The 19,704-nt window shown below is 57.2% G+C and overlaps 1 protein-coding gene across 2 annotated transcripts; it reads left to right on the plus strand.

Annotated features, from left to right (window-relative positions):
* Positions 1 to 1,830: 1,830 nt before the first annotated feature.
* ZFYVE21 (zinc finger FYVE-type containing 21) lies at positions 1,831 to 19,700 on the plus strand. Of its 2 annotated transcripts, XM_034938246.3 has the most exons (8): positions 1,831 to 2,040; positions 12,828 to 12,878; positions 13,808 to 13,976; positions 14,974 to 15,049; positions 15,157 to 15,248; positions 15,859 to 15,912; positions 18,659 to 18,801; positions 19,022 to 19,700. In XM_034938246.3, exons 1-8 carry the CDS (start codon positions 1,903 to 1,905, stop codon positions 19,055 to 19,057), a joined length of 759 nt encoding a protein of 252 aa, XP_034794137.1. In that variant the 5' UTR covers positions 1,831 to 1,902; the 3' UTR covers positions 19,058 to 19,700. The 2 variants fall into 2 exon arrangements, with proteins under 2 accessions (XP_034794137.1, XP_034794138.1); XM_034938247.3 differs by lacking the exon at positions 15,859 to 15,912.
* The last annotated feature ends 4 nt before the right edge of the window (positions 19,701 to 19,704 follow it).

The raw sequence follows: 19,704 nt of genomic DNA on the forward strand, positions 1-19,704 counted from the left end.
GCAAGCTATACACTGCTGGCCTGGGAGCTGGACCTCGGTCCCAGCTTCTCAGAGAGCTCCTGCTCTCACGCTCTCCACTGCTACCAAGGCACACCTCGAACTCTCACCAGATCTCACTCTCCAGGGGCCCGCTCCATCCCAGCAGAGCAACTGGACCCTGGCCATTCTGCCACTCACCTCCCTGCCGTGAATGCACCCCATCCATGGAGGCCCTGCTTCCCTGCCAGGCGTCTTCACCTCCTCCCCTCTCCTCCCCTCTGAGCACTGTGAACCCGAGAACAAATCCTCTTTGACGATAAACCGTGTGATTCGTGGAATCATACTTTGATCATCTCCTTATTTCCTCCACACACAAGGACCCCTGCACTGCCAATGGCCCCAGGAGAGGGCAGAGTCAGCCACAGGGACCCCACCTCACAGGCTTCAACACTGCTGATGCCTGTCATCCCAGCACCGTGGGAGGCCAAGGCGGCCAAGGTCGCCTGAGCCCAGGAGTTCAAGACCAGCCTGGGCAACACAGAAAGACCTACTCTCTACCGAAAAAAAAAAAAAAAAAAAAAAAAATAGCTGGGCACTGTAGTGGCGCTTGCGGTCCCAGCTACTTGAGAGCCTGGGAGGTCGAGGTTGCATCTAGCTGTGAAGGCGCCACTGCACTCCAGCCCGGATGACAGAGCCAGACTGTCTCAAAAAAAACAATAAAAATTCACGCCTTGTAATAAGGAATTAAAGGCAGGATGAACAAACATTTTCTTCTTTTTTTTGTGTGCTTTCTGAGATGGAGTCTTTCTCTGTAGCCCAGGCTGGAGTGCAGTAATGTGATCTCGGCTCACTGCAACCTCCGCCTCCCGGGTCCTGGTTCAAACAATTCTCCTGCCTCAGCCTCCCAAGCAGCTGGGATTACAGGCACGTGCCACCACACCCAGCTAATTTTTGTATTTTTAGTAGAGACGGGGTTTCACCATGTTGGCCAGGCTGGTCTTGAACTCCTGACCTCGTGATCTGCCCGCCTCGGCCTCCCAAAGTGCTGGGATTACAGGCGTGAGCCACCGCGCCCGGCCTAAAAGATTTTCTTTCCAAATCAAAGTATTAAAATAACTGTTCTGACCTCTCCCACTTCGATGCGAGGCCAGCGCGGTCCCGGGCGGACGAGCGAAGGCATCGAAGGCCGGGGGCGCAGCCGCGGGCCCACCTCGGCCTCCCCTGAGCGGACGCCTCCCCGCGCGCACGGGGGCCCCGGAGACCGCCTTCCCCGCTCCGAACGCACGCGGCCCGGCCCCGGGGAGGTGCCTGAACGCTACCCGAGCTGCGGCGGGGCCCCCGGGGTGAGTGCTGCAGCCCCAGGCCCGCCTGCTCCCACAGGCTCGGGCAATGGAGACCCGCGGCCGCCCCGCCCCTTGACCCTGCCTCACCCCTCACGCCCGCTGCCGCCCACGACCTCCGACCCCGCTGCCGCCCGGCTCGCAGCCCGGCTCTGCGGGCCTCACCTCCCGCGGGTTCCGCACTCCTCTTCGCGCGGTCCTGCTCCTCTCGGCCTTCTCCTCCAATAGGCGCCTAGCACCCTGAGTGGGCTACACCAATCAGAGACGAAGCGGCGCTAACGTGACTGACTAACTAACCAGTCCAAAGTCTCAAGCTCTCTGAGAGGGGCGGAGCGTACGCGGGCCAGCCCTCGCCGCCGATTGGTGATCGACCTCAGGGTGGCAGGGGCGGTGCCCTTACACGGATTGGAGAGGGCAGCGATGGGGCGGAGTTCAAGCTCCGATTAGTCCGCGCTCCGTGGCGGGCTTGGCGATTGGACGCCGGCGCTGTCAGCCGCGCGCGGACCGGGGCGGGGCGGGCGGTGCCCCGGGCTGGGCGAGGGGCCGGGTGCGGGGCCGCTGGCCGAGAGGCTGAGGCGGCGTCATGTCCTCCGAGGTGTCCGCGCGCCGCGACGCCAAGAAGCTGGTGCGCTCCCCGAGCGGCCTGCGCATGGTGCCCGAACACCGCGCCTTCGGAAGCCCGTTCGGCCTGGAGGAGCCGCAGTGGGTCCCGGACAAGGAGGTGGGTGGCCGTCGCCCCGGCCAGCGCCTCCGACCCGCCCCGCCGCCCCGGCCCGGCCCCGCGGGCTTCCAGGCTCCCGCGACGACCCCTCCGCCTCCGGGCGGCCCCTTCCCCAGCCGGCCCCCGCCCCCGCTCTCTCCCAGGTTGGCCGCGTCCCCGGGCCGCCGCCTCAGGCTCCTACGCCCGCGGGGAGGGCGGGAGGCGCGCGGTGTCCCGGTGCGGGGGTCCCGGGAGGGCAGGAGGCCCTGCACCTGTCCAGGGCGGGCGCCGGGAGGCTGGGTGCGGGGCGCGGGCTGGTCCCGGGGGTGGGTGCGGCCCTGCCCGAGGCCGGTTCGTGCTGGGCTAACGCGTGTGGACTGCGTCCCGAGAGCTGGGGCTCGCTCCCGAGAAAGTGGAAGGCGGAGCGCCTTCCTCGCAGGCTCGGTGGGGAGGGCGCGGGCTGTCCGCGGAAGCGCTGGAGCTGGCGGCCCCGCAGGGGTCCCTCCCGGGAACCGGGGGAGGCGTCGGTGCCGCGGGCGGGTGGCCGGTTCCGAAGCCACCTCCTGCTCGGAAGGAGGGCCAGGACCCAGTCTGCGGGCCAGGCTGCCCCCCGTTTCTCTTCGTCTATACCACCCTCCACCTCGGAAGCGAGATCGCAGTCGCCCACTGGACAGTTTGAAGGAGACCGCAGATTTGCACCCGTTTCCCATGGGCCCAGACACGGCAGGAGTTGCCCAGGCCACTCCTGCAGACATTGGGGCGTGGGCGTGGGGTCCCTGAGCCAGGCCATCCGCTGGGCCTCCCGTGGGGTTCCCTGTGACCTGATCGGAGGTGCCTTTGCCTCACACCAGCCCCTTGGCCAACTGGGAAGGCCCCGAGTGCATTTAATCCCACTGGCTGTGCGCTAACAGGTGTGTCCAGTTTCTGTTCTGTGGATTTTACCACGATAAAAAAAAATTGGGGGAGAAAAAGAATTTTTGTAATATGACTTTCATACTTAACACGTGTTACAGATTCGTTTAATTCCCTCAGTGATAGAACTAAGCAGACGTTGGAACTAGGTTCAAGAAGTCAAAGTAGCACTAATTGACTGGGTTCATTGAAGCTTGGTGGGAGGCCTGGTGGGGGGGTGGGCGGCCACAGAGCCTCGGGGACAGGACGGAATTCGAGTGACTCTGGGGAAGTGTCTCTGGCATCTACAGTGTACGGAGCCATCACCGGTCACTGAGCGTGTCCTGGAGAGTCGAGACCAGTGCTGCCCACCTCTCCCCAGTATCGCCACCATAAGGAGTCTTTGTAGACACTTTCCGCCAATCATCCTCCTACATCTTTTTTAAAATTTACTTTTAAGTTGACACGTGAAAATTGTATTTATGGTGTAACGAACTCTTAATAGCACAGAAATACTCTACAGCTGTATGAACCGTAAGGAGCACGTGAGAAAGTGTGGCCAAGGTGAGGCAGACGTTTCCACCAAAGCACAATTTCTCTCTCCCTGCTGTACACATGCACTGATCTTAACGGTTCTGTTTTTTAGTTAACCACTGTGTTCCCCTCCTTCATTCTCTCTTCCAGAGCCCTTCTGGTATCAGCTGAATTGTTTAGCATTTTTCCCTGCCTTTCTTTGTGGCCTCTGCTGAGGCACTGTGTGGAAGTCCCGCGGTGACTTCCGACCGAGTGGAGTTGAAACACTTGAGTCAAGGTGGCACCCCTCGTGGAAGAGAAGATTCATTCCCACGCTGGCGTGGTGGCAGGATACCCCTCCAGAGCCCCCCACCATGTTTGGATGATTAACTGGGATCTGAGCAGCTGAGGGAGGTCCTAGCATTGGGTGGGCTTGGGGGACAGAGAAACCATTCTAGTAAGATGGACTTTGTCTCTGAGTTTTGCGTTGTGAATTGTATTGGAGCATGGTGTTACAGGCCAGAAACGACCAAAGACAGTGTTCTGGAGGAACCTAGAACGGGGCAGTAAGGGCTGGAAGATTTGGAATAAAGTCCAGCTTTAGTTGCAATAGCTCGAGGGGACACGTACGGTAACAGTCGCCTGGCATGTGGCGATGCTGAAGGGGACACTGAGCTACACTGTGCTGGCTGCGTGCTTGGGGCCACTAAGGTGATTGTCGGGAGGTGACTCAAACGTGCAGATAACCAGTTGTGGGAAATAGGTTTATTTGAGGTGGTTTGGAATGGGGAGAGGAGAATTTGGTAGAACTTGGCAGGTGGGTAACATTGTCCTTGGCTTGGTGGCCGTGTGCCGATCGGCATCATCGTCGTATCTGTAAACGTGTTGGTCCATTTTCATTCCAGCTCTGTTCTTAGCCAGGGGAGTCTGAATCCAGCCCAGTGCCCGTCTCCCGAATACCAGCTGCCTGACCGGGCTGGTTTATCAGTTTGGGCCCATGAGGGTTATCCCTTTAAAATGCTGCAAAACCCCCTGGGGAGCGTGTGCACACATGCACCTTTCTCCGAGAGGTGGCCTGCAGCTCTCAGATTCTCAAGGCTCTGACGCAGAACCAGTTGAGAATCGTTTCTCCAGTCTGTGCCTCCTCAGGACCCTGTGGGGCAGGGGAGGCAGAGGCGGCGTGTAAAGCTTCGTGCGACACCACTTTGGATAGAGGTGCTTTGGGGGTGTGAAGGAAGCCTCAGATGATCCCTGGGGCTTGTCTGACTCTGCCATCAAATATCCGACACTGACGCAAGGCAGTGGGCTTGGGGGTGGGCGGTCCGGGCGTGCAGCCATCTGGGCTTGTCACAAGCAGCTGAGATCCTGAGTTTTATCCTTAAAATCCTTGCCGCTGTGCACCCCTCCCACCTCCCATCCGTGGTGCTGGCAGAAGAATGACCGCAGCTCCATGCTGGCAGGTTGACACTTTGATGGATACTCTAGATTCAGAGCCAGGAAGGAGAGAGCACGTGCGCGTCTGATCACGAGCCTGGACTCGGATGAGGAGAGATCTGAAGTGAGGACTGTTGCTAGAGGTGTCTGGAGCTGTGCAGCAGGGAGAACAGGGGACCCTGAGTTCTGCGAGGGTCTCACAGGCCAGGCCGGACAGGGCTTTTCTTTTGCAGGGAGGAGTGGCCAAGGCTAGAAAGAATCAAGCTGGGGAGGTGGGATGGGCCAGTGGAGGGTCAGGACCTCCAGCAGATCAGAGAGCTGAGGCCAGAATACAAAAATTAGCTGGGCGTGGTGATGAGTGCCTGTAATTCCAGCTACTCGGGAGGCTGAGACAGGAGAATCACTTGAACCCAGGAAGTGGAGGTTGCAGTGAGCTGAGATCGTGCAGCTGCACTCCAGCCTGGGCGACCAAGCGAGACTCCGTCTCTAAATAAATAAATAAATAATAAAAATTCAAAAATTAGTCGGGCGTGGTGGTGTGTGCCTGTATCCCAGCTCAGGAGGCTGAGGCAGGAGAATCACTTGAACCGGGAAGAGGAGGTTGCAATGAGCCAAGATTGTGCCACTGCACTTCAGCCTGGGTGACAGAGCAAGACTCTGTCTCAAAAAAAAAAAAAAAAAAAAAGTCCAGGTAAGGGAATTGTGTTCCAGTTGATCATGAGGAGAAATGGCCAGTGTTTTCTGAGGCAGAGAATGGGAATTTGGAGGGCCTTGCTGCAGGTAAACAAGGGGGGCATCTGTGATCTCCTCTGGCTCGTATGGGGAGGGTGGTTCTCGGTGGAAGGCTTTCCCAGCACACTGCAGGGTGGGGGGTTTCATAATTGTTGCCAGGATCTCAGCGCTTGGGTAAAGCTCACCCCTGTGAGGTGCCAGGGGCTGCCAGAGCCTCCACAGGTGTTCTGGGAACCAGCAGCCTCATGAGATACTGCCAGGGACACCAGCGAGCTTCTCAAGGGTCCCTGTGGCTGGCTAAGAGCTTTTTCTTTTTTGAGACAAGGTGTTGCTGTGTCACCCAGGCTGGAGAGCGTTTACTGATGTTAGGTAAAACTGAGACTTTGAAGCCACAAAAAAGGATTCCTGGGCGTCCTGTGGGAGGCCAGGCCGCCTATAGCATAGCCCTCCCAGGATGTGATCATAGTGTCTGCACCTGTCACCGTCTTCAAACTGTCTGACAGCTTCAAATTGTAGAAAACTGATAGTAACGCACGTGTTTCTAGTCCCTGAGATGCAAGTAGATTTTGTCCCTCAGAGGTGAAGTTGATGTCCTCTCTCACACACCCCACCGCGGGGTCCCTGCAAGAGGAGCCAGTTTACAACTCATATCTTCCTTCCTCACGGCCTGTATCCATGTCTGCTCTTTGGATTCTCCTTTGAACTGGGTTTTTAGTCTTATTGGTTCTCTCATTAACTAATGAGGTAAATCTTTGACGTGGGTTCCTTTTCTGTTTGTAGGAGTTACGCTCTACCAGTTAAACGTGATTATCTTTCAATAAAGGTGCATTGATACATGCATTTAAATTGTTTTTTGATTGGCGAGTTCTTGGGGGGCTGAGAATTAGTTGACTGTGGGAGCCCCACCAGCCAGTGGGTGACGCTTCTCACTGTAGTGTGGGAGCTCAGAGTGCGTGGTGGGGCCTGATGTTTTTTGTCACCCAGCCTCAAAGGGAGGGCAGGCCTATGTCCATGTCCAGCCTGTGTCCTGAGACTTGGTTCTTTTTATAACTTTTTTTGAACATCCATTTAAACTCCCTAAACTATACTTTCAGATTATATGGAGGCGCTTTTGGTTTCTTGCATGCTGCCAAACCCCACTCTTTGGGGTGGGCCGGGTGCTGGTTCTGAGGAGCTGCCCTGTGACCCTCGAGGGGCCGTTCCTGTTGCATTGGAGTGGGGGAGCGGGTCTCGATCTGCAGGTCTCTAAGGAGCTCCATGCTGGTGTCTGCTGCACTGTGGAGGAGTGATGGGCTTCATGATTTCTGTTTTTTGTTTTGTTTGAGACGGAGTCTCACTGTCACCCAGGCTGGAGTGCAGTGGCGCGATCTCGGCTCACTTCAGCCTTCACCTCCCGGGTTCAAGCCATTCTCCTGCCTCAGCCTCCCGAGTAGCTGGGACCATAGGTACCCGCCACCACGCCCAGCTAATTTTTAGGTTTTATTTTGTAGAGACGGTCGTGCTATGTTGCTCAGGCTGGTCTGAAACTCCTGAGCTCAAGCAGTCCTCCCACCTCAGCCTCCCGAAGTGCTGGGATTACAGGTGTGGCCACCACGCCTGACCTGGTTTCTTCTTTCATTGCTCACGGCCATCTTGCTTACCCACTGGGAAGCCTAGTTTATGGCATCTGCCTTGACCGCCTCCGAGCATGTCATCTGGCAGGGTGGGTGCAAGTCAGTTGTGGTTTACTGGACTAGCAAGGAGGGGACAAGCGCCCAGGGCTCTGACTCCTGTAGGCAGCCAGGAGAAGTGTGTTCCAAAATTTCACTGGGAGCCGTCTGCATGCACCTGCCCTGATCCTCGCTCCCTCTTGGCCCCGCTTCCCTTGAGACAGCTCCTTCTGTGTCCATATAGCTTCCCGCCGAGCCTGTGATTGGCCCTGCAAGGTGGCCGCGGAGGCCTCCCATGGAGGTGAGTGCCAGGCGCCCCAGAGAGGCCTGGGCCGAGGCTGCCTCTGTGACGCCACTGCACAGGGCACAGAGGGCTCCTGGAGAGCACTTGGGCCCCACCGTCCATCCTAGGGGGCAGTGTCTGTCATTAGCGGGCTTATCTGCTTGGCTTGGGCAAGAGGGTCAGGCAGCAGATGGGTGTTATTAGGGGCACTGCCCAAGCTGACCTTGCCTCACTCTCCCTCTTCATCTCTGTGTGTTTGTCACAGCCTGCACCTCTGGCCTCGTGGCCCTCACTAAACACCTTTATTATTTATTTATTCATTTTCCTCACTAAACGTCTTGAGGCCTGTTTCATTGGGTTGTTCTTGGAGGTTTTAGTTTCCCCAGCGAATGTGCTGGTTTGAAAGTCTGCTCCAGCCCACACTGGTGGTGACACATGTGTACCTGGGATGTGACGCAGAGGCTGGCATTCCAGACACCGCTGGCCACCTACGGTGAAAACGGATGAATCACACTTGGTTTCTGGGCTTTGGTGTATTCTCCCTAGCTCCTAAAATAGCTGTTCCACTGAGCATCAGAGCTGCGGGGTCCAGTTAAAGGAGGCGCTGGTGGGAGCCTGGTCTGGGGCCCGGCTTGCTGTCCTGTGCTTCCTTTGCGGGGCGTGCTTACTGGCGGGGTAGGTATTGGCAGTAGTTTTACCTTATGTCTTCATCCATTGCTTTATTTCATATTAAATTGCTCTGTTGATAATTTTTTAAATTTCTTTCACTAATATAATCAATAGGAAATTACCTTATTTAAAAGCCTATACATCTAAGCTCCTCGGTTATTTTAGAGTAATAAACTTCTGGATCACTTATATTTTTAAGGGGGCAAATCCTAGGTATGGTCTGTCTCTTTTTTTTTTTTTTTTTTTGAGACAGGGTCTCACTCTGCTTCCCAGGCTGGAGTGCAATGGCATGAACATGGCTCACTGCAGCCTCGACCTCCTGGGCTCAAGCTGTCCTCCCAGCTCTGCCTCCCAAGTAGCTGGGACTACAGGTGTGCACCACCATGCCTGGCTCATTAAAAAAAATGTTCAGGCCGGGCACTGTGGCTCACGCCTGTAATCCCAGCACTTTGGGAGGCCGAGGCAGGCAGATCACAAGGTCAGGAGATCGAGATCATCCTGGCTAACACAGTGAAACCCCGTCTCTACTAAAAATACAAAAAATTAGCTGGGCGTGGTGGCGGGCACCTGTAGTTCCAGCTACTCGGGAGGCTGAGGCGGGAGAATGACGTGAACCCGGGAGGCGGAGCTTGCAGTGAGCCGAGACTGTGCCACTGCACTCCAGCCTGGGCGACAGACTCCGTCTCAAAAAAAAAAAAAAGTTCGTAGAGACAGGGTCTTGCTGTGTTGCCCAGGCTAGTCTTAAACTCCTGGGCTCAAGTGATCCTCCTACCTCAGCCTCCCAAAGTGCTGGGATTACAGGCGTGAGCCACTGCTCCAGCAGTGTGGTGTTATATTTAGAAATTGGCCTTTCAGCTTGCCCAAACACAAACTGCACAGTAAATGTGAAAAGCAGTCCTCTTTCACCACCGTCTGCTGAGAATATTGAGAGCCCTCTCCCCTCCTGTCGGGCGCTGTGGGCCAGGGTCACCATGGAGAGACCATCAACAGTTACTCTCACTGGAACCTGGTGATAACGTGGCCTCGTGTTTGCTTAAGCTCAGAGTTAAACCCCCCGTGAAGCTTTCTCTAGCAGATTCTAGTGGATTCTGTGGCTAGTGGATGTCTGGGGTCAGGGAAGGGGCCACCACACAGAGGCAGGGACTGTGCCACCGCACAGCAGGCAGAACGTTCCGGAACCGACAGGCCCATTTGAGGGCAATGGCAGGGCTGGGCTGAAGCACAGGGCGGGGAACAGCCAGCCAACGCCCACAGCCCGTGGGCAGGGAGCCCCTGGCAGAGCTGCCAGCTGGACTTTGTAGATGCTTCCAGAAGGCTGGGGTGGGCCAGGCCTGGTTTCCAAGTCCAGGAAGCAGCTTAAAAGCAAAGGGAAACAAAAAAAGGCTGGTCGTGGGATCTCACAACGCTCAGGACCTGCCTGCCTGAGTTGGGGCAGTGGCGACATGGAACTCGGCAGGGAGGCCCTCGTGTGGGTAGCGACGGGCCAGTCCTTGCTGCAGAATGGCGTCTGAAGGGCCCCTGATGTGCGCCACAACCGGGACCTCTGTCCTCCTACAGTGAGGGTACACGTGGCTATGGGCCCCATAGGACTCCTTCCAGAAGCATCTGCAGAGTCCCAGGACCACCAGACTCTGTTTTGCCAACTAAGCACAGTGGGCACCTGGCACCTGATGTGGACTGTCTCCGAGCCCCCTGTGGAGGGGCTGCAGGCTTCCTGTGCTGCGTGTGTGGGTCCCGCAGGCTGGAGGGAGGCCCCTGCCTTTGCAGATTGCAGGGTGGCAGGGACACGCTGAGGGTGGCGGGGACACGGTGAGGGTGGCGGCTGTGATGGCACCGCATCAGAGCAGCTCCTCCGCACCAGCATCTTCTGGGGCTCAGAGAAGGGGTTGGACTTCCCAGAGAAGGGGTGCAGGGCAGGGAAGAGTCCCCATGCCTGTGAGGGAGAGGATCAGGGTGGGGCGGTGGAGGATCCATGGCTGGGCCCCCAGACCACAGGGAGGCTGTGCAGCCATGTCAGGCGCTGGGGGATTGGGCGGCCGCGCGGTCCCCACCCCGGCTCAGACCCAGGGGCCTGTGTTCCAGAAGGTGCTCGGCCCCGGTGACCCCACAGGCCTTGCCTGCCTCGTTGTGGAATCAGCCCCAGCAGTGTTCGCCGGCCCAGGGTTGGGCTGGAACGGTGCCATGCGTGTGGGAGCAGCTTTCCCACTGAGGGGCCGAGCCCTGTCAGCTGCTTGTCGGTGCCAGCACAGCCCGTCTGTCCTTGGTGGAGCTCTGAGGCGGCTCTCGCGTTAGATAAGGCGTCTGAGCTCTTGTGTGGCTTGGTAATGCTGTGGCCGCCTCCAGTCTGCCTCCTTTTCGAGACTTCAGGCCCTCAGTTTATGCTCGCCAGGTAATTCCTGGTCTCGTTTGGGGGCCCCCTCCTTCCCCCAGAAGGGAAAAGGGGGCTCTTCGTGGAGCGAAGGTCTTCTCTTACATTTCTTTTGAGGATTATTGTGCTTTGAACATGGATGATTCTTGGTCAATATTCAGCCGAGCCCTTAATCATCAGAAGCCAAAAGACCCTCCATCTCTCCCAAGAGGACCCCTTTGACTCACACCGTTCCGTCGCTGGTTCATTGAACCCACACCTGTTTCTGGTTCACCACCCGCCACCGAGGTCTCTGACAGCGAGGACCAAAGCGGGGTGTGCTTGTCACACCTTCTTGTTTCATCCTTACCAAGGACCCCAGAGCTGAGGGAGGCGAGGCGTCCTGGGTCCCGCAGCCCCCATGCGCTGCTGAAGGGCCTGCTGGGGAGCAGGTGGGCAGCACCAAGGGCCAGCTTTGAAAAAGGCTGTACCGGCTTACCAAATCCGGGGACCATTTTCATGGCAAAAGTGTCCTTCACTCTGTTAAAAGAATGCATGGTGACACAGATTTCCTTCAGAGCCAGGTCTGAATGTCTTCCCCTTGGACTGAAGTCCCTGCTGTTAGAGCGGGGGAGCCGGCGGCGATGGCGGCGTCCTCGTGCTGCGCTCGTGCCGGCGTCAGGGTCCCCCTGCCATCTGGAGTGAGCAGGAGGCGGCCAGGCCAGGCCTTCCCAGCTGAGGTTTGGGAGTTCCGTGCCTTTGGTGCTGAGGGTGAGCGTGTTCACGGTGACTTCGTCCCTTGGTCATGAGGAGGTTCGAGCTAGGAACCCCCTGCAAGTGGTCAACGCATCCGGCTTGCTGTTCTAAGTGGAGGCGGCAGGCACAGCTGGGACCCACGCCCCTCAGAAGCAGGCTCTGTGGTGGTCGGAGCAGGCACCTCACCAGGCCACGCTCCATTTGGGGCTGCTGAGAAGCTGGCTGTGGCCAGTCCTGAGGTCTCTGCAGCCCTCGGGAGCTTGGAGGCCTGGCTGGTTTTTCTAAAGAGTTGGCCGGGTGGCCATGGCTGCCCACAGTGGGGTGTGACCTTGGGCTTGTGGCCTCCTCAGTGAGGGCCTCCTGGCAGGGGCTGAGAGTCCAGCGTCAGTGGGGGGGGGCTTCAGCATAGACCACCACATGTGTGTCTCTGGGTGCTTGGTAAATGTACCCTGCACTTCGGTGACAAGTTTTTTTGTCTAGTCAAGTGAAGCAGTGGAAATGCAAGGAGCATCTTAAATCTGTTTTATTTCTAACTGATTTCAGTTCCACCTTTACCCTTAGGCCGACCAAGCATCTGAGGTGCCAGGACAGCACCACCTTGCCATGAGGCTTCAGGCCTGCTGTGACCCCTTGGGGAAAGTGAGCCCCATGGCCACCTGCCCAGTTCCCAGGTCTTGTGCTGTCAGAATTCCTGGTGGGCCCTGAGCCCAGTCACCTTCCTGTTTCTGTCCACCTTTGTACATTCTGTGTGCATAGAACACTCTTTGCCAACAAAGTCCAGCCTTGTGAGCCCTGGCTTGTGAGTCTTACAGCTTCTCTGCGCCTGGGTCCTCCAGCTGAGGAAGCATCTTCAGGGTGTCCCCAGGCCTGGCGCCCGCCCCCGTGACACACACCGGCCTGTGTGTGCTTCAGCTGCTTCCAGGGCTTCCCTCACAGGCGGGGGTCAGGGCACGCACGCCAGGACTCCAAGTAAACCAGAATAATAAGCTTTATGTCTCAGATACCTGGGCTTTTGCCGGCTGGCGCGCAGCCCCAGAATCAGCAGCTCCCCATGCTCGCCTCGTTTGTGAAGTGGGTGCTAGCACAGCCTTCCCTGGTTTAGGGGTTTAGGTTGGCTCTTGCTGTGGATTTCCTAGTCACTTCGTGGCGTTGCTCTTTGGTTGTAGTAACAGGACCAGGGCTAAAAAGGCGTTGTTAAGGTGAACTGCTGTTGGGTCCAGTGTGGAGGGACCTGAAGTGCCAGGATGCACGCTCTGCTGCGAGACAGTCAAACCCCAAGCCCACCTCAGGCCCCATGGGTACGCCGGGTGCATCTCCCGCAGGCCTCGGAGCAGCCTGCACCCCACCGCATTGGCTCTGGAGCCTGGGCACAGGCGGCCAGTCCACCGTCCTGCGTCACAACCCTGCCTGCCTCAGGCTGCTTGGGTGCGTGGGGAGGTGGCAGGGCCCTGCTTTCTCAGCAGCCCGTGGTCGTGCCCCAGCGACGTGGTGAGTGACCAAGCTGGGTTTTAACGCTTTGTCGTGTCTTTCCTAGTGTCGGAGATGTATGCAGTGTGACGCCAAGTTTGACTTTCTCACCAGAAAGGTGAGCTGAGGCCGCTGAGTGGGGGTGGTGGGAAGAGGGGAGGGGCCCCAACAGGACAGCTGCGGCTGCCCCTTCTGGCAGGGGACGGATGTCATCTTATGGCTTGTTGTTTTGTTTTTTGTTTTTTGTTTTTTGTTTTTTTTGAGACGGAGTTTCGCTCTTGTTGCCCAGGCTGGAGTGCAGTGGCTCCATCTCGGCTCACTGCAACCTCTGCCTCTCAGGTTCAAGTGATTCTCCTGCCTCAGCCTCCTGAGTAGCTGGGATTACAGGGGCTTGCCACCACGCCTGGCTAATATTTATATTTTTAGTAGAGATGGGGTTTCACCATGTTGGCCAGGCTGGTCTCGAACTCCTGACCTCAAATGATCCTCCCATCTCGGCCTCCCAAAGTGCTGGGATTACAAGTGTGAGCCACCACACCCAGCCATTATGGCTCGTTTTGAGTGTCAGCCATGCCCTGTTTCCGTGGAAAGTGACTGTGCTGATTCTGCTGGACGCTATGGGGTGGGGGTGCAGCTTGCGAGGCCTGTGCACCCACCTGCCCCCCGCCTCCCCCTCCCCCTCTGCCCCCTCCGCCCCGTGCCGCTTTGCCCCCGCGAAGTGTCTTGCCCCTAATGTGTGCCCAGCTCATGGCGCCCCGAGGCCCGAGGGCGTCCTAAGCAGTGGGACTTGGGTAGTTGAAAGAAAGCTGAAAAACAGCCATTTTGATCCATGATTTTGAAAAAAGGGCCTCATTTCCCAGGTGAGGCGGATCCCCGCTGCGTGGTGGGGAGCCCAGGGGCTGGCGTCAGGAGGTGCGCGTGTGCAGCGGCCGGCACAGGGGCCTCGCGTTTAGGCGTGGCCCGGGGAGTGCCAGGCCAGCAGGGGCCACACCCGGGGCCGCTTGTTCCCTGCCCCTCCTCACTGCCAATCCTCCCGCATCTGCCCAGCACCACTGTCGCCGCTGCGGGAAGTGCTTCTGCGACAGGTGCTGCAGCCAGAAGGTGCCGCTGCGGCGCATGTGCTTTGTGGACCCCGTGCGGCAGTGCGCGGAGTGCGCCCTGGTGTCCCACAAGGAGGCGGAGTTCTACGACAAGCAGCTCAAAGTGCTCCTGAGCGGTAAGGACGGGTGTCCTGCACAGTCCTGCGCGCTCCGCCAGCCGGCTCCTCGTGTCTGTGGCGATGCTGTGGGCTGTGCACGGGGCGTTCTGCTTCTCTTTGACGTTCTCTCGCCCTCCCTCCCTTCCCCGTTTTCTTCTGGATTCGTTTAGAAGCGGTTATAGAGCCTTCCCTTCTTTTCAGAGACGCAATGTCGTCTAAAATGTTGGTGCTGACTCCGCTGGGCACGTCCATCAGGTGGGAGGGGAGGCCCTGGGCCCAGGCAGCACCTTCCTCCTTCCCCCAGGTGGAACCCGGCGCCGGCGCTCGGGCGTTCGCAACCACTGTGGCTCCTCGATGAGAGTCCGGAGACCTTTGCCCAGTAGCACGATGCAGACCCGGTTTTGAGCCATCTCTGGGGACCTGGTGTGGGAGAAGGGCATTCTCCAGGGGCATAGGGTGTGCCTTCCTGGAATCTGAACAACGAGCAGCGCCTTCTCCCCACTGTCCGTCCACCTCTGGCCACTGCCGTCCCAGCCTCCTGTCCCCTGCCTGCCCGCCATGGGGTCTGGGACCACCTGCCTTCCTGCCCACAGCTCCGTCCTGTGTGAAACGGGCATGGTCCCTGGCTGGACGGTGGGCTTTGTTGTGCCTCCTTTCTGCTGTCTTGGTCCTGTCCTGCCAGCTCTTAGGATGTGTGAGCAGAGGGGTTTATTGTTCTTTGATCTGGACCTTGGTGATGAATTCCCTGCATCCTTTGAAGGATGTAAAAGAATTTCGAGGAGATTTGTAAGCAAGCAGAACCTGTCTAGAGCAGCGCCTTTGGGTTTACCTCTTAAACCCTTGATCCATGACTGCCTTTTTGCTCAGCTGAAGGGGTCCTTAGAACAAAGCTGTGGTTTGTTTCTTGCTGTTTTTACTCTGTCCTCTGTGCGTGCGTCTCCTACTGGTACTCGTGGGAAGGGTTAGGTGGAAAAGAAGCAGGCCCTGTTCTCACGTTTGCTTTTGTGTTCCCAAGGAGCCACCTTCCTCGTCACATTTGGAAACTCAGAGAAACCTGAAACTATGACTTGTCGTCTTTCCAATAACCAGAGGTAAGAGCCGGATCCTGCTTGGCACGGGGTAGCATTGTCACAGACCGGGAGCCTCAGTGGCACTGAGCCTGAGAGTGACCCGATTTGGACACTTTTATTTGATGTAGATACTTGTTTCTGGATGGAGACAGCCACTATGAAATCGAAATTGTACACATTTCCACCGTGCAGATCCTCACAGAAGGCTTCCCTCCTGGAGGTAAATGCCAGCACATCCTTTCCTAAGCCAGGAGGGTTTGGTGCCATGCGTGGGTGACAAGAGGAGCATGCACTTTTGGGATCAGGCAGCCGCCATGAGGAGCGGGGTCTGCTGGGTTTCCAGGACAACCTGCCTTTCCTCTTTTGCGGGGCGTGTATTTACTCAGTGGCTTTAGAACTCGCCAGATGAGTGGAGACTTAAACTGTAAGACAACAAAGGGACATTTGCCTCAGCATGTCATAATGATTTCCTCTGCTCTAAATGCTCTAATGTATCATTCCGTTTATTGTTGGATTCAAACCAAGGATAAAGCCCCAAATGCAATAACTGAGATCCCCAAAAAGGTCTGAATGGTGGCTCATCGGGAGCCAGCACTTCAGCCCTCCTCCTGCAGGCGTCTGTGCAGACTAAACCCCTGGTGCATTTCCTGGTGAGCTTTGGCCCAGCCTGGGCCTCTCCACTAAACTCTGCTGACGGGGAGCTCGCATCCCGTTATCTGCAAACTGTGCTGACAGATGCGTGTGCCGTAACCCATGTTGCTTTCCTTCCGTTCTCTCACCGGCTCTTGGTTGCTCCTTCTCGCCACTGCCTGCCCACCTTCTTGCCATAGAAAAAGACATTCACGCTTACACCAGCCTCCGGGGGAGCCAGCCTGCCTCTGAAGGTCAGCCTCTCCCTCCTCGCCGGGGCTCCCCGCATGCAGCGGGCCCGTTCCTCCCCTCGCCACCTGGCTTCTGTCCACGGGGTGGTCCATGCCAAGGTTCTTTGTGAAACCTGAATTCACTTACTTTGGTTGACTTAAGAGAGATGTTGGATCTGATAAGTGGGTTTATAAAGCATAAATGAAGATACCGCAGCAGATGTACTTTCTCAGTTCTGTCTCAGGGGGAGGGTTACCCAGCAATTGACAGCTCTCTGTCAGTACCTGCCAGCCCTGAACAGGCTGAGGCCAGGGGGCGTGGGGGCTCACCTGCCCTTGGGAGCCTCTCCCAACACTGCCCTTCCCCCCGAGGCCTGCTGCTCCCCAGCTCAATGTGGCCTCCTGGGACCCCTGACTCTCCTGGCACTTCTGTCAGCCTCCTGGATGATGAGGTGAGATGCCCAGGCCAGTGTTATGTCCTGAGCTCAGGGATGTGTGTGGAGCTGGGATGGCATCAAGCTGGTTGCCTTGAGCAGGCTGCAAGGTATAGACGCCCAGGTGCAAAGGGTAGGGTCTGGAGAAGCGGGGGTCAGCCCAGGCACCCCTCTCTGCCTGCCTCCTCCTGGGGAGCCTGAGGCTCAGATGAAGGCCAGTGCCTCAGGAGGCCAGGGCAACACAGCCTCCCAGACTGCTCTCCTGGGCAGACCCTCCCCAGGGCTTCTGGCACTGTGTCCCCCTTGTGGTGGCTTGGGGGGTGCAGTGAGCCCCGCTCTGCCCAGTCTCAGTAGAGCCCTTCAGACCCCAGCACCCTGTCTTCCGGTGGGGGTGGGGACAATAGGAACAGTCCCCTGACCTGAAGGCAGCCAAGGGGCCGCCTGCCAGCCTGGGCCCTGTAGGGCAGGCCACACACTCATTCTTTCAAGGCCAGATAGTAAACCTTTGCCAGCCACATGTGCTGTGGTGAAGGCGGAGGCGGCTGCAGAAGACAGGGTGACAGAAGGCCATGGCTATGATCCAGTGGTGCTTTATCAGGCAAATGCAGGCAGTAGGCAGATCCATGGTCGCCCTGCTCTAGAGCCCAGGCAGGACGTTACACTGACAGGCAAGGTTCCCCAGTGTTGGGGGTGGGGGTGCGTGCCCTAACCACAGAACCGGGCTTATGAAAGTGTGGTTCTAGAGGCCTGGCATGGTGGCCCACGCCTGTAACCCCAGCACTTTGGGAGACTGAGGCGGGCAGATCACCTGAGGTCAGGAGTTCGAGACCAGCCTGGGCAATATGGTGAAACCCTGTCTGTACTAAAAATACAAAAATTAGCTGGGTGTGGTGGTGGGTGCCTGTAGTCCCAGCTACTTGGGAGGCTGAGGCAGGAGAATCGCTTGAACCCAGGAGGCGGAGGTTGCAGTGAGCTGAGATGGCACCACTGCACTCCAGCCTGGGCAACAGAGACTCAAAAAATAATAATAAAGCCAGGCACGGTGGCTCATGCCTATAATCCTAGCACTTTGGGAGGTCAAGGCGGGCAGATCACCTGAGGTCGGGAGTTCGAAACCAGCCTGACCATCATGGAGAAACCCCGTCTCTACTAAAAATACAAAAAAAAAAAAAAAATAGCTGGGCGTAGAGGTACACGCCTGTAATCCCAGCTACTCAGGAGGCTGAGGCAGGAGAATCATTTGAACCCGGGAGGCGGAGGGTGCAGAGCCGAGATCGCGCCACTGCTCTCTAGCCTGGGCAACAAGAGCAAAAACTCCGTCTCGGAAAAAAAAAATGTGGTTCCGGGGCCTCCCAGGGGACAGCGTGTCATAGGTTGCTCAGGCCTCCAAGCGTGGTCAGTGCACCTCCAACTGCAGCCTTGGTGCCCACTCCACCAACCGGCAGAAGAGCCGGCCCTGAGTGCTGATGGGGGGGATGTGTGTCTGATGGAGGGGTCTCCTGAGAGGTCAGTGATTGCCTACGATGGGGCTTCCCTCCCAAGTCATCAAGTTCATGGGAGGCTGCATCCCATGGGTCTCTTTCAACACCAGCCCTGACTGAAGAGCTGCTCTCTTCAGCAGTGTATTGTTGGAGCGAGTGCTGGAATTGAGTCATTGTCACTGGAACAGCTGGTCACTGCCCAAAGACGGGGAGCCTGGGTCCCAGAGACCAGTCCCCAACATGGGTGCTGGGTCTGGGGAGATGGCCCGTGACCAGGCTGGGGTGGCATTTCCCTGACACTGGGCCTTTGTAGTGACAATCCCCTCTGTGCTGACACCGCTTCTCAACAGTGGGATGGCTGAGGCCTCTGACTCCTGGGTGAGGCCAGCTGTGACCCTGACCATCTGCTTGGCCCGTCAGTGGCCAGGGCGCTCTCGAGGTGGCCTCCACTCTTCCCCCAGTCCTGGGTGCAGGTGGGCACCTCTGCAGGAGCCAGTCTTGTCTGGAGGTTCTCTGAAGGCAGGAACCCCCACAGGCCCCAGGGCACAGCAGCGCCTCAATCAATCAGCCGAGAACAAGGCCTCTCGTGGTGATGTGGCTCTTGTTTGTCCCGGGCCCTGGGGCACCCGGCTGAGTGTCTTGGTCCCTCTCCCACCCCACCTGTGAGCTTGGGGTCTCCCCTCAGAGGCCTGAGGAGATGGTGTTCCCTGGGTGCTCCTGAGCACCAGCCCTCACTGCCAGGCTACTCTTGGAGCAGCACAAGGTTAGGATGTGCTGGCCACCGCCTTGGGGCTGGTGGCCACCTGGGCACTCGGGGCCTCCTTTGGGCCGTCTTACCTCGTCTCTCTCCTCCAGGAGGCAACGCACGGGCCACAGGTATGTTCCTGCAGTATACAGTGCCGGGGACGGAGGGTGTGACCCAGCTGAAGCTGACAGCGGCGGAGGACGTGACTGTGGGCAGGAGGCAGGCGGTGGCGTGGCTAGTGGCCATGCACAAGGTACCTGAGCCCAGGCCAGGGAGGCTGGGCCCTCTGGCTTAGACAAAAGCTTGCCTTTCCCAGAGGAAGCTCTGTGTCCTGCCATTTGCCCCCTATCCCCACAACCTGTTCCCCCTCAGCTGGGGTGCCCACGCCATCTCCCCTGAAACGCACACAGGCTTGGCTCCACCAGGCACAGGACCAAGCAGGCCTCACTGTGTTGATCTTGTCTGATCTGCAGGCTGCCAAGCTCCTCTACGAATCTCGGGACCAGTAACTCTACGTGGGGCTGAGCTTGGAGTACGTGTGGTCACCTGGACTGAGTCGCTTGGAACAGCAGAGCCTGCTCCTTGTGTACCACAGGGATGAATCCTGCTTGTGCTGGGAAATGCAACTCATGTATTTGGAGAAACAGAAGTGTTCACTTATCTAGTGCAATATGTTCACAGTTTATTAATGCTTTAAACAGCTTCATGTTTTAGAATTTGTGTACTGTCAATACTTAATTGGGCGTGGGAGAGACTGAGCTACACTACTGCTGAACTATTTTTAGCATAATATATACCATTTTTATGAGTTCACAGGTCTACTAGAAGGTTCTGGCCCATCAGTATTCATTTCATTTAATTCTTCCACAGAACCAGTTTGGGTAGTAGGAACTCAGGCTTCTGGTCTGCAGTGGAGCCTGTTCGCCTCTAATAGCCAGTTTACAGCACTTGCCTTAGCCTGTTTCACAGACTGTCCACTTACCTTGTCACTAATTTGGGGCTTCTGGGCTGTGAGTGATCCTTTGATACTTCACCAAGGGGAACGTGGGGGCTTTGTGTTTTGTACTTTTCACTCACTATTTCACTTTATTAAGATGACTGTACAGCAATTTGTATATAAAGCTTATGATTAAAACCTATTTTGAACATACAGACA

Source organism: Pan paniscus, chromosome 15, assembly GCF_029289425.2.
Source record: "Pan paniscus chromosome 15, NHGRI_mPanPan1-v2.0_pri, whole genome shotgun sequence".
NCBI lineage: Eukaryota > Metazoa > Chordata > Mammalia > Primates > Hominidae > Pan > Pan paniscus.